Raw genomic sequence first — 13098 nt, 5'->3', positions numbered from 1 at the left:
CTATTAGGTCGTGACTATTTCACTCTCCGACCAACGAAAGTATGACGGTATCAATCAGTACAGACGATAGATTTCAGGGCGTGTCTCACGAATTCCAAAGACGCTTATCGTTCACAGCCCCTGCGATCGAGAGTGTTCATGATATGACTTCCTATGACAGGTTCAGAACCTGAAGAAGGTGGGAAGAAGAAGTCCCTCGAAAAACTAGCAACCTATCAAAAGTCCTCCGCCTGCTTCTTGAGGCAATATGATCAACTCATTAATGCTGTATTTTCAATCAAAACTCGGCATTTAGGAATGAGATTAAAGCAAGAAAGTAAACGAACGAAAAAGACATAACAACAGCTACAGCTTGAAATACAATCAAAATAAACGAGAAGTCATGATATCGGATATATTAATCGACAAAATACAATCAAAATAGCGATTCGAAGGACAAGGGATGGTGGCGGCAGTAATGGAGATTGTGGAAATAGGTATTTAAAGAAGGGAGATTACGTGCGTCATTTGCTCACTACTTTAGGATACGGAGAAGAAGAGGAGGAGGAGAGCCGAATTGGCAAGCACAAGGCGATGAGAATGGGCACGAGCAGGCGAGACTACTGACGCACGCGCGTGTGGGGGAAGGGGGAGGAGAAGGAGAGGTAGAGAGAGAGAGAGAGAGAGAGAGAGAGAGAGAGAGAGGTAGAGGGAGAGAAGGTGGACTCTCCACAAACGCCAACAAAACCCTGCCTCCTCCACTCATTCCCAGTTTACTTCTGATGGTGGAGTACTCCCCCACGCTCGACAGATGCCCAGGCACGTGCGGGCCCCACCTGCTCCTTCCTCCCCCATCCGCAACCCCGTCCGTGACGGTTCTCCTCCTCCTCCTCCTCCTCCCTTTCCTCCGTCGTCTGAGCCGTGCGCCGTGAGTGCGTGCATGCATATGGTGTGTTCGCAGGCTGCTTGCCTTCGTTGATCCGTTTCCTCTTTCTTTGGAGTTCAGCTAGCGAACAAGGAACGTCGTGCCCGTAACACTGTGGCATCTTCATCACACACGTATCCGACGAGCATTGGAGAGGAGAGAAAGAGAATCAGGAACCAAGGTGTTCTTTCCACCTTCATCACACGTCATCGTTATGATAGATACTGCATGCTATTCTCTCTTCTCTCTCTCTCTCTCTCTCTCTCTCTCTCACACACACACACACACACACACATTTGGGAACAATAGTTTCTAAAACCCAATTGTAACTTAAATCTCAAAACTAATGTCTAATTATCAACTCACTGAACTTAGCAAATTAAAACATATATGGCATAATATCATGACAAGAAGTAAATAAACTTTACATATATATTCATTTATTTGTAGAACACAACCAGAAAAAGACACAATTAATATAAACCAACACAATGAAGTAACCTATAAGTTTCACACTTACTACAAACACACAACAATGGAGTGCATGTCTACTTATAGAACCACACAATGATGCAACATTGGTAACAAGCCAACAATTAAGGATCACACACGCATGTATATTATCCTAATATTTCACATTCTAAATTTGAGTTTAACAAGCATATTCTTGCAAACTTTAGAATGCATATCTCACATTCTAAGGTTATTGATCCTAATATTTTAGCTCAAATTGAACTTTGTCTTTATTTGGTTTTATCATGATCGAATTGAAGTTCCATTCAAACTTCAATCGAGCCAAATTAAAATTTGATTCGAACTCTACTAGATCATCCTGATCATTTCAAATGCCTCATCATCCTTTCTCGTTTTGCTTCTACTACATGTTTTCTTTCTTTCTTTTCTATTTATCTCAGGTTGTTCTTTCCTTTTATTTTTGCCTTCTCACTGCACCAGACTCTAATCTTAAAAGCTAAAATACATATCATAAGGATGACATCATCGAAGAGGATGCAAAGACTTCAATAGTTTTTGAAATGATATTAATGTCAACTGAAATTTTAACATCATTAGATCATAGTCAACTAATGGGAATATATATGTATAAGTTTTGCAAGAATATACATGTTAAACTCAAATTTAGAATGTGAAATATCAGGATCAATATCTTTTGGAAGGATAATATACATGTGTGTGTGTGATCTTTAATTGTTGGCTTGTTACCTATGTTGCATTATCGTGTAGTTCTAAAAGTAGATATGCACTCCTATTGTTGTTTTTATGTAGTAAGTGTGAAACTTATAGGTTACTTCATTGTGTCGGTTTATATTATTTCTGTATTTTTCTGGTTATGTTCTACAAATAGATGAATATACATGTAAAGTTTATTTACTTCTTGTCATGATATTATGCCATATATGTGTTTATTTGCTAAGTTCAGTGAGTCGATAATTAGATATTAGCTTTGAGATTTAAGTTACAATTGGGTTTTAGAAGCTATTGTTCCCAAACTACCTTTTGATCTTTCAACATTTCATATTAGACAGCATTTTAAGTGCATATAATTTATTAAAACCGGATCTATTGATGGTCTAATAATAATAATAAAAAAGGAATCGGACCATCAATTATTCTAATCGATTATATTAGCCTTAAATTTGAATCCTCTTACTATTTTTTTTTAGGGTTTTTGAAAAAAAATACATTATTCAACCCTTTTTTAAGTGCCAATGTATCATTTATATATTTTTTTCTTGTTAATGTCCTCATTTGTTTTTTTAATAATAATTTTTGTTCTTCCATTTTCCATCCCTTTATTTGTTTCTTTCATCACCACTCTCTTTTGACAATTCTAAGGAGTGGCTTAGTCTACCTAAATTAACACAAGCTTTTATTCTCAGCTCAATTTAGAATTTTTCATTTCAGAGTTTTCACATTTTCTTTTCTTCTAAATGAAATCCTTGGTCAATGTAGAGATGCTATCATGCTCACGCTACGTATCTATGTAGGTATTAATCTAGATCTTAGAGAATCTCAAGTGGACTTCAAGCATAGATATATTCTGCCATCTTACATCTTATATATATATATATATATATATATATATATATATATATATAAAGGAATGCTTTTACCTCATACTTAATTATAGTGTAATTAATGAGTTCTTTAAAGTCTAATGACAAGGGAGAGAGAAAGAAAGTTTAGTAAGTTACTAATCCTCTCTCTCTCTCTCTCTCTCTCTCTGTCGCTCTCGCCGGCTCCCGGGAAGACACGCCACCTTGGCTGGGTGAGCGTGGCAATGGAGAACGCGTGGCGTGGTGATGGTCTCCATGATGCTTCAGGCCCTTCCACCCAGCCTTAGTGCTCCTCCTAGCTAAATTTAATTCCTCTTTTCGAGTATGGAGGAGCAACATAAATGACTGCACTCACGCATTTGCCACACAAACAAAAGGATGACTTCCCTTCGCGTGCAGCACTCCACTTCATGCTCACTCCATTGTGCAGCCGTTTCTTGTCCTTTTTTCTTTGGCTTTCCCCCCCACCAACATCACCACCCCCTTCCTTCCATACAAATCCCGCATGCTCCCCCACCCCACCTCTCTATATATACCCTCCCACTCTGAGGTCCTCAAACATCCTCTCTTCTCTCTTCAACTCTCTCTCTCTCTCTCTCATCCGCTGCCACTTCTGGCACACATCTTTTGGTGTGTGTCTTATCCTCGAAGAAGATATGGGTGAGGCTGTGGAAAATGTGTATGGCACCAATGCCCATGGCGATTGTCATCGAGCCAAAGATGGCGGAGACGCGTGCAAGTGGTACGAAGAGGAGATCGATGATGATCTCAAGTGGTGTTTCGCTTTGAACAGGTGAGATATCTCTTGTTCCCCATCTTTGTTAGTATAACCTGCATGCTGAGATCAAGTCACCACCTACTGATGCTATTTTTCTTGTTCTTCATCTTCGTCTTCATAGTGTGCTGCATCGAGGGACAAGCAAGTTTCAAGACATAGCTCTTATTGACACTAAACATTTCGGAAAGGTTTCTATATATATTCTACAAATATTTCTCTTCTTTCTTTTCTGCTTCGTCTACTTACGACCAACTTATTCTGCATGTGGCAAGGCTTTGGTGATCGATGGAAAGATGCAGAGCGCGGAGATGGACGAGTTCATCTATCACGAGTGCTTGATCCATCCATCCCTTCTTTGCCACCCCAAGTCAGTCCTTGTTTCCCTAATCCGCATGGCTTTCAGGAGTTCTCTTGTCTACTGACTTCCACTGGCTTTGTCATGCTTGCAGTCCTAAGACTGTGTTTATTATGGGAGGTGGCGAGGGGTCTGCAGCGAGGGAAGTCCTCAAGCACAAAACCATCCAGAGAGCGGTCATGTGCGACATCGACGAGGTATAATGCATACAACACCCTAAAGTTGGATGTGGGAAGGATCTAATTATAGTCAGCAATTATTCTTTTACATCCATGACATGTAATGAACACATGCACATTAATTCTGTCTGATGAAACTGGCATGCAGGAGGTGGTCGACTTCTGCCGAAGGTATCTGACGGTCAACTGCGAAGCATTCGCCAGCGACAAGCTCTGCCTCGTCATCAACGATGCCAGGTTAGTAAATATGAGACAACAAGTTCTGCTGTCATTTCCATGCAATTAAATTCATGCACAGGTATCAGTTCCCAGTAAAGCAAGAACCGGAGAAGAATCGTCGTCGGTTCTCTCTACTTTGGTTCTCTCTACTTTGGTTCTTGACAATTGATGAGTGCAGGGCTGAGCTGGAGAAGAGGGAAGAGAAGTACGACATTATAGTGGGGGACTTGGCTGATCCTGTGGAAGGAGGACCATGCTATCAGCTGTACACCAAGTCCTTCTATGAACAAGTTCTGAAGCCCAAGCTGCACCATCATGGCATCTTTGTTACTCAGGTGCCCATCCTAAAAGAATCATAGCATCCTTCCTACCTTTATCCTTTTACAAGTTCAGAGAGAGGCTTTTCCATAAAGCATCGACCACTGTCTAATTCTTTCTCTGCAAGTAGGCTGGACCAGCCGGTGTTCTGACCCATAAGGAGGTCTTCTCTTCCATCTACAACACCTTGAAGCATGTCTTTAAACGTAAGTTCACAGTATTAGTGCCTTTTTAGCTTCCGAAACATTGCATAGTTTGCTCCTTTCTGCAGATGTGCTTGCGTACACGGCTCATGTGCCATCCTTTGCGGATACCTGGGGATGGGTCATGGTAACTTCGCGAATTTATGTTGCTTTGGATTGAGATGCTGCTGCTGTCATCCTACTCTCATTAACTTGCTCTCTTTGATGTGCTCTCAAGGCATCGGACCAGCCGATAATGCTGGACGCCCAACAGATCGATGAGAGGATCAGCAAACGAATAAACGGAGAACTCCTTTACCTGAACGGGGAATCACTTGTCTCCTCCACCACAATGAACAAGAGCGTCTACACATCGTGAGTGATCCCAAGATAAGCAAGTGTTGGTAGATATGGTTTCCGGGCCGACTAATATTGTGTTGGGTATCCGAACACTGCAGCCTTTTGAAAGAAACGCATATCTACACGGAGGAGAGCGCCAGATTTATCTACGGACATGGAAGGGCTTGTTTCGCTTAGCAGCGCTTGGCGGTTGAAGAGCTACACAGTCGTCGATGCTTGGAGGAAGAAGATGTCTTAAAGAGAGAAGTTTGGGTGTTGAAGACTGCTTCTTTCAAGTAAAAGCAAAAGAAGAATTTGTGATGATGTGTTTGACTTGTTTCTTATCCTATGAAATGGACACAGGCATACACTAATTTACTGTCTTGTTCGAGAGAACAACACAAAAGGTGATAGAGAGTACTAATTCACAGAAAGAGGTAACAGAGGCAAAAACCAGTGCCTCAAAACTCTTGATCACTACCAAATCTTTAAAGACTCCCATAACTAAAGCTTTCAATCCTTTTAATTCTAGAAAAAGCTTTAATCTTAATGTATCAAAACCAATAATCTCTTTCATTGAGCAAAGAGACACTAAATAAATAAGGAAATACATAAATAATACCTTCATTTCTTTTCTGAACATGAATCAATCTTTCTACTAATTGTCAACTGTTTCTTTTACTATGATCTCTCTATTTTTATATGATCGTCAAGATCGTATCTTCTTTTTTTATTTGTTAACTTGATTCGATCTACACTTTGGTGATTGATAAAATATTAGAACCTTAAGAGATTTGATGGACAACAAAAAAACAGAGGAAAGACAGAGATGGGTGGAAAGGTTCCATTTAACGAACACCTTAGAATTAGCAAGAGTAGAAATTACAGCGAGTAAGCACTAAAGAGAATTCATGGAAGGAGGAAGGGAGGATAGAGAAAACATATACTTCAAGCATTACAAAGAACGTCTGCTCTCCAGCTTTAGCTTCAGCTTCAGCTCCGTTTGACGGGATCAAAGTTGGAGACGGCGATGACTGCCCCTCCAATAGCACTCAGCACGACGCCACCAGCGACGATGCTGAGCAGGAAGTTCTTGAGGGACGGGGATAGGCCCGGCTGGGCGGCCTCAGCCACGTCCGGGATCACCAACGCCGCCGCCAAGGCCGCTGCCGTCAACCCCGCGAGCGCCTGCTCCTTCACAGACGGCGGAGTCGACGAGGAAGCGCGGACCTGGAGGGAGCGGCGCTGGGGCCTCGGCGTCTGCCTGCCGGCCTTCGTGGGGGTCCTCATGGAGTGGAAGAAGGCATCGGAGCCTGAAACGGCCCTCTTTTGGGTTGCGGAGGAGGGTGAGGCCAAGCCCACGGTGAGCGCCGCCACAGCAGATGCCATCGGATTGTGCTTGCAGTATCGCAGGGTGGTGAGGAGAGAAGAAGCCGAGGCGTGCTTTTAGAACGGATGGACAAGGGAGGAACAGAAGTAGAAGTAGCGGTGTGAGAAGGGATAGGTGGACGAGAGGCTGGAAATGGATGCAAGCCGCCATGTCAGCGACCGGATCCCATGTGGCGGCTTCTGGTTGCGACTTGGGAGGATAAGCTTATCGCTGTGATTCTGTCGCTGTTGTTGCGCCAGATTCCAGATCTCACTTGGACCCGTTTCAGTGCCTGAAACCAATTAGAAGAGAACAAAGGCGAAGAAGAAGGGAGAAGAAGGGCAGACAGTGAGAGAACATACTGTTTAATCTTACATGGCTTAAACAAAGACAGACTCCCGGTAAATACATACTTTAACCATAGCTGCTGCTCTTCTCCTTTCACAGCTGCTGATGACTGCTCATACATTTTGTGTGTAGTTCAGCTCCTCTGTTCCTGCTTCCCACAAACAGGGTAACGTAGAAGGGGAATCGAAACAGAGCAGTCACGCCATTGGTGATGCTCTGCCGCTTAGGTCGTCGTTTTGACGGGAACGAGTGAAAGAGACGGAACATGAGGAGGAAGAGGAAAGGGAGGAGGAGGCACCTTAGCTAGTTTATGGATCCAAACCTGTTTAGTGAATTAAAAAAATGATTAGAATATGAGTGAGATTTAAACAAAAAAAAAAGGAATGGGTAATTTCTCAATAAAGGATATCATTTTATAGTAATTGATTAGTGGAGGTTTTTCTTGTCCAATATAATTTTAATTTAATATTTTTTATTGTATTTAAATATATTATGTTATCTAGAAAATTATAAGATAGTTTGAGAAATATAACCTAGTAAAATGGAGTATGAATGGGACACCTTCCTGGAGGAGATATCCCATAAAAAGTTATGATACTAAATGTTTTTTTTTATTTTGAAATTGTCATATTAATTTTTGAAGATTACTATTCATAATCCTCTCATTATTATTGATAACTCTATTAATATTGATAATCCCTTAAAAATATTATTTTACTATTTATAGTCCTAATATTTCATTCCGGAAGAAATAGAGGAATAAGACGAAGAGAGGAGAATTAATATTTATGTCTATTTATAAATAGATGAGGAAGAAGAATAAAAGGATATTTATGTCTATTTATAAATAGATAGTTTAGAAATATTTAATAAATTAATATTATTATAATATATTATAAAAGTATTAGAAATAGTAATCTTTTTAATTTTTATATAGATAAATGAGTGGTGTATGATGTGTATATTATGTGATAATTTATTAAGAAAATATTATTTAGTATTCCCTTCGCCATAGTTTCACCGCTTTTCCTTTGTTCTTATCAAACATAATTGATATAACTTAAAATGATTTCTTCGTATATTCATCTTTTCATACATTGACATTTATGAAATTGGCATAAGTCTCTAATCTCTTTTGAATTCATTGTTTTTCAAGGTATTTAACTATCATATGTAGTAGGAGAATAAGATAAAAAAAAATTAATTGTGTTCCACAATTTTCATTGGTTTTTACATCTCCATTTACAATCAAATAATATACATGACATGTGATGTGGAACTAATTTAGTTTATTTTTATTTAAATAATTTTAATTATTTTATTAATATTTTATATGTGTAATAAGTTGTCACGTAACGAAATCTATTCAATAAAGAAAAAAAGAAAGTAAATATTAAAAAAATAAATCATATTCTTGGCTGAAGTTATTTATCTATACAAAGGTAAAAGTTTTTCTGTTAAAAATATTATTTTTTTAATAAAATCAAAATTATTATACATCATATATTTGATTTTATAGGAATATAATTTTATAATTTTATAATTTTATTTTATTCTTGTATTGAATCTATAAAAAGGATCAGAATATACGAATATTTTTATATTTTATTATATTCTTATATTTGAATCTATAAAAAAGGTTAGAATATTATAATTCATTCACAGATGAATCAATAAATTAAAAAAAAAATCACGTATGAGTAATACATATCGATTCGATTGACAAGTATCGAATCAAAGTTCTTGTTTTACGTAATTATGTATTATATACCATAAATCAAGCGATATAGGGACTAACTAGTAAGCACGATCGAAACTTGATCGATCGATAACATTTGGATTTCAACCAATACCAATTAAGCGCTGAAATTTATCTGTTTCGAATGGAGAATTTGATTGTTGGAATAAGTTCAAAATATTTTTAAATCTCTTTTATTCTCTTAAACTCATTTTCACTCATAAGTTTCTCTCTCATTTTTATATTTTCACTCTTTTAAATTCATGCAAAACCTCACTATTTTAGACTCATGCAAAATCGTGATTTATGGATTGGATCAAAGAGGATTAACACTTAAGTTAGAGAGAGGAGGATCAGATTAGAGATATGTATTTTATTTCTAGATTTTTATGAATTTATAAGATGATTAACCCTATTTTATGTGGTTAATAACTATTATATTGATTGACATATTTATCATGGTAGAATATGATTAATTATAAAATAATTAAGATTTTTATTATTATGATTAGTGTGCTTAATGCTTAATTAATTAAAACTAGATATATATTTTGTAAAATCTTTATATTTAATGTATATTAGAGTGATTTATATGTAGAAGAGGTTTAATTAGGTTTTAATTAAGATTTTAATATTATGATTAATGATTTTAATGATGATTTTCTCAAGATTTGACCCATATTATTTATTTCAAGATTCAAATTATGGAGCTCAATGAGGTACTAATGAAGTTTATATATGGTCCCAAAAAATGGATAATTTTGAACAAATGCGATAGAACCTATACAACATAGATATAGAACGTAGCACATCATAATCCTAACCATCCTATTATAGAAGATCTTATAGCAAATAATAATACAATGATAATTAGTTATTCTTTTTAAAGTATGGTTAGTCTCATATTAAACAATTAGTGGTAAAAGTAAATGTTTCAATGTTCTCCAACCTTTACACCAATACGTGCCACAATCATAGTTACATCACAAGAAACCTCAGACACATATGACTTATGATGATTAAGCAATGACCATCATTATATTAATACACCAATGACATATGATATATCGGTATAATATGTCATGAAACAATTTTTAAGATTAAGTCCAACAAACATATCATATTGATATACAAATACATATGATCAATAATCTTGATCCAACACCTATAGAGTCTCATCATTCTTTTTACTGATAGAACTAGGTATATATAATAATCATATTTATTATTTGATTTATCTTAACCTTAAAGTTTAACTTATAATATAATAATTCAAATAATATCTTTGTAGATAATTTAATATCAATAGAAAGAGGATTTTTTCATGCCATCGACACACCTTATCATACCGTAATCTCTACCTCTACCCAATGATCACCAAATATCCTATAAAAGCGCTCTTGTCCATTCTTTTATTGGATCTAAAAAAATTTCAAACTCTTATAATTTTTTGAATCATATAAATTCTCCATTAACATAGGTATCGAAAGATACTTTGTTCCTAATATAGTTTTTGCAAAGGTCATTTGTTGAATCCTTTTTTGCACCCCCATCTATGATAAGTTTATAAGTGGACTTGAATTTAAATCTCATCTTGCCAATAAGAAACTGACTTATCATAAACTAATACAAATAAATCTAGAGTTGTTTTCCAACTTTAATCATATATAATCAGAAGCAAATGATAAACAAATATAAGAAAAGGACTTTCAAATATGATTTGTTTGATTTCATTCAAGTTCATACATTACTTAAAATTTTGTTCTCTAAATTTTTATGCTAAACTTAATATGTTAATAATAAAAAGTTGATAAAGAATACTCAAACACATTGAGGATAGTGTGACATTTGTTTGATGTAGGAAAGACAGCTGGCGATTGACACCCCCTCAGTCATTCATCGTCAGCCTTGTGCTATATGAGCTATACGAGTCGATCGTCCACATGAATACGTTGTAGGAGGTACGAGAAACTCCTACCATCGCAGTTTCCTCTCGTCAGCTCCGTAGGTATAAAAATCAAACACCAACACTTATTCAATAGGGGATCACTCTAAAAAAAAAATCTTACATGACATAAATCCAATTCCTCGTGGCTAACCTAAACTTCGGAGGGATCAAGTCAAAAATCTCATCCGACATCGGTCGATTGTCTAGGTCCCCGACGGAGATCACACCTACTCCTATCTCACCTTAGATAACCTCGGAATCACCCTCACCAACCCATTCCAACCTCAACGACTTTGTCCCTCCCTCGAGAATACTCACTTGGATGATCTCATGCCCTCATTTGGTCATACCGACTCCCAATTCGGGCATCAAGATATTAACAAAATTATATCCTTCATCCCACATACATTTAGTTAATTATTTGTTTCGAGCATGTTCCTTAGTGTAGTTAGTTTTTTTTATTTCTATCATGCCAATTTGTTGGGATGACTATAACATTGTATTTAATGTCGAATGTCAGGTTTATTATAAAAAGTTAGAGCGAATTCACTTTGATCAAAAAAACCATTTTCATTCTCTATGGCATTTTTAGATTTTTAAACACGTTAAAAACTTTAATTTTTAAATTACAATTAACTTTTTTTAAATCATCGAAAAATATGAGAAAAAAATTGTTCGTACCAAAAAGATGTTTAAACAATCATATCATATACATCGGTGTGCGCCTATATAAGCTTACCTAATGTAAAATATATTTTCCTACATGCCCACTTAAGACACTTGATTTGGATGATGTAGATGAGATGGATCACACCATGATAGCATGTTAAAATAATCAAATATTAAATGTACGGACTTCTTTGTGAACTAACAACAAAAATAGTCTTTTTTTTCCCAACACAATTAAATTTATCCTAAATTTAGTTTTTTTATTATAATAACATTCGAAAAGAACAATTACTATAATTCTTATGATTATAACTATATATCACTTAGATAATTATAATTCAATAAGATAAAATATGAATAAGGTTACATTCAGAAAGATCCATCCTTGTAATTAAATTATTGAGATTGACAATAATTTTTAGAGTTATAATAGGATTCAAACTATTTGGATGAATCCTAGTTCGATTCATACTTCTTAAAAGATTCAAGTAAAAGGATGAATCTTTAGGGAATTAAGATTTATTACTATAAATAAATTAAAATTTATTATTATAAATACCTTATATGTTTCTAGGTTTGGTGGAGTAAAATATGTAAAAATATTTAATATTTTTTTATGATTTGGCACATATGAAGTGTCAGATTAATATATTTATTATTATTGATCTGTACAATTCGTTTTTGATTTGAAAGGTCTTCTCCCAACAAAAAATATATATGATATTAAATGTAGTTGATATAAATTTATATTATAAATTCCAAAAATACATGACGAGTTCATGATGCTTATTGTAATAAAATTTATTCTTATAAAATATTTTTATCTCCACCATTTTTCTTCTTTTCCTCTTATCTCATCATGGGGACATGGTGCATCCATCTATTGCATTTCACATATGCTTCTCCTCTTGTGCCTTTTTTGCTCTCCTCGTTAATTGTTTTATTTTAAACTCTAAATTCTAAACTCTCATAATTATTTTATTTTTTCTCATGCCCTAAATCTAATTATTTTTTCTTCTCTCATGTCTTAACTCCTATCAGCTCTTTCTTATGTTTCCTCTCCTCTTACACTCTAGAACCCTAAACTCATTGATTATTTTCTATCCTCTTGTACTCTAGCCTCCGTTGGTTAGTTCTTCTTGTCAACCTTTTCTCCACAAGGAGCATAGTCTCATTCGTTCTTATGATCATATATAGTTTAGTAAATACTTGGAGATAAACCACTTTCATCTTCTACAAGAGTTTAGTTTTTCTCTCAGTTATCGAATACTTTTCGATAATTTATAATTCGAAATAGGTGTCATTTCTCTAAACTATTCTGAACTTATAACCTCAAGTGAGCCATAATTTTTTGTTAATTTATTTAGGAGCAAAACACTATAATGCCTAGAGGCAAAACAATATATGTTTTGATTTCATATCATTTAGTTATAATATTTTTTAATATTATTACTGTATTTTCCATCATTCAAAAAAGCATCATCCCAACAAAAGCAAACATTATCAACTTGCATTTAGCCCTTTTGAATAGGGAATACAATAATTAATATAATAATTTTTAATATTAGACAAAATATTTTGGAATGTCATTATAATATTTTGGCTCATAAATAAAAAAATATTGTATCTGAATATATGAGTCATAATACAAATTCGTACAATATAAACAAATGGTTA

The 13098-nt window shown here is 35.4% G+C and overlaps 2 protein-coding genes across 2 annotated transcripts; one reads left to right on the top strand and one right to left on the bottom strand.

Moving 5' to 3' along the window:
- Positions 1–3535: 3535 nt before the first annotated feature.
- On the top strand, positions 3536–5723 carry LOC135634198 (thermospermine synthase ACAULIS5-like). Its single transcript, XM_065144508.1, has 10 exons — positions 3536–3772; positions 3879–3945; positions 4030–4124; positions 4207–4309; positions 4440–4528; positions 4689–4845; positions 4959–5034; positions 5100–5158; positions 5249–5385; positions 5469–5723. Exons 1-10 carry the CDS (start codon positions 3636–3638, stop codon positions 5545–5547), a joined length of 999 nt encoding a protein of 332 aa, XP_065000580.1. The 5' UTR covers positions 3536–3635; the 3' UTR covers positions 5548–5723.
- Positions 5724–6179: 456 nt separating this feature from the next.
- On the bottom strand, positions 6180–6816 carry LOC135634199 (uncharacterized). The gene has a single exon (XM_065144509.1). It carries the CDS (start codon positions 6736–6738, stop codon positions 6343–6345), a length of 396 nt encoding a protein of 131 aa, XP_065000581.1. The 5' UTR covers positions 6739–6816; the 3' UTR covers positions 6180–6342.
- Positions 6817–13098: the final 6282 nt, after the last annotated feature.

The sequence above is a fragment of the Musa acuminata genome, chromosome BXJ3-3 (genome assembly GCF_036884655.1).
Source record: "Musa acuminata AAA Group cultivar baxijiao chromosome BXJ3-3, Cavendish_Baxijiao_AAA, whole genome shotgun sequence".
NCBI lineage: Eukaryota > Viridiplantae > Streptophyta > Magnoliopsida > Zingiberales > Musaceae > Musa > Musa acuminata.
The sequence above is the reverse complement of the archived record's forward strand: the minus strand, read 5'-3'. Positions and strand labels throughout refer to the sequence as shown.

Coding starts and splice junctions, on each gene's coding strand:
- LOC135634198 (XM_065144508.1), top strand. CDS start 3,636: ATGGGTGAGGCTGTGGAAAATGTGTATGGCACCAATGCCCATGGCGAT. Junction 4,125..4,206: donor TCCCTTCTTTGCCACCCCAA/GTCAGTCCTTGT, acceptor TCATGCTTGCAG/TCCTAAGACTGTGTTTATTA. Junction 5,159..5,248: donor ATACCTGGGGATGGGTCATG/GTAACTTCGCGA, acceptor TGTGCTCTCAAG/GCATCGGACCAGCCGATAAT.
- LOC135634199 (XM_065144509.1), bottom strand. CDS start 6,738: ATGGCATCTGCTGTGGCGGCGCTCACCGTGGGCTTGGCCTCACCCTCC.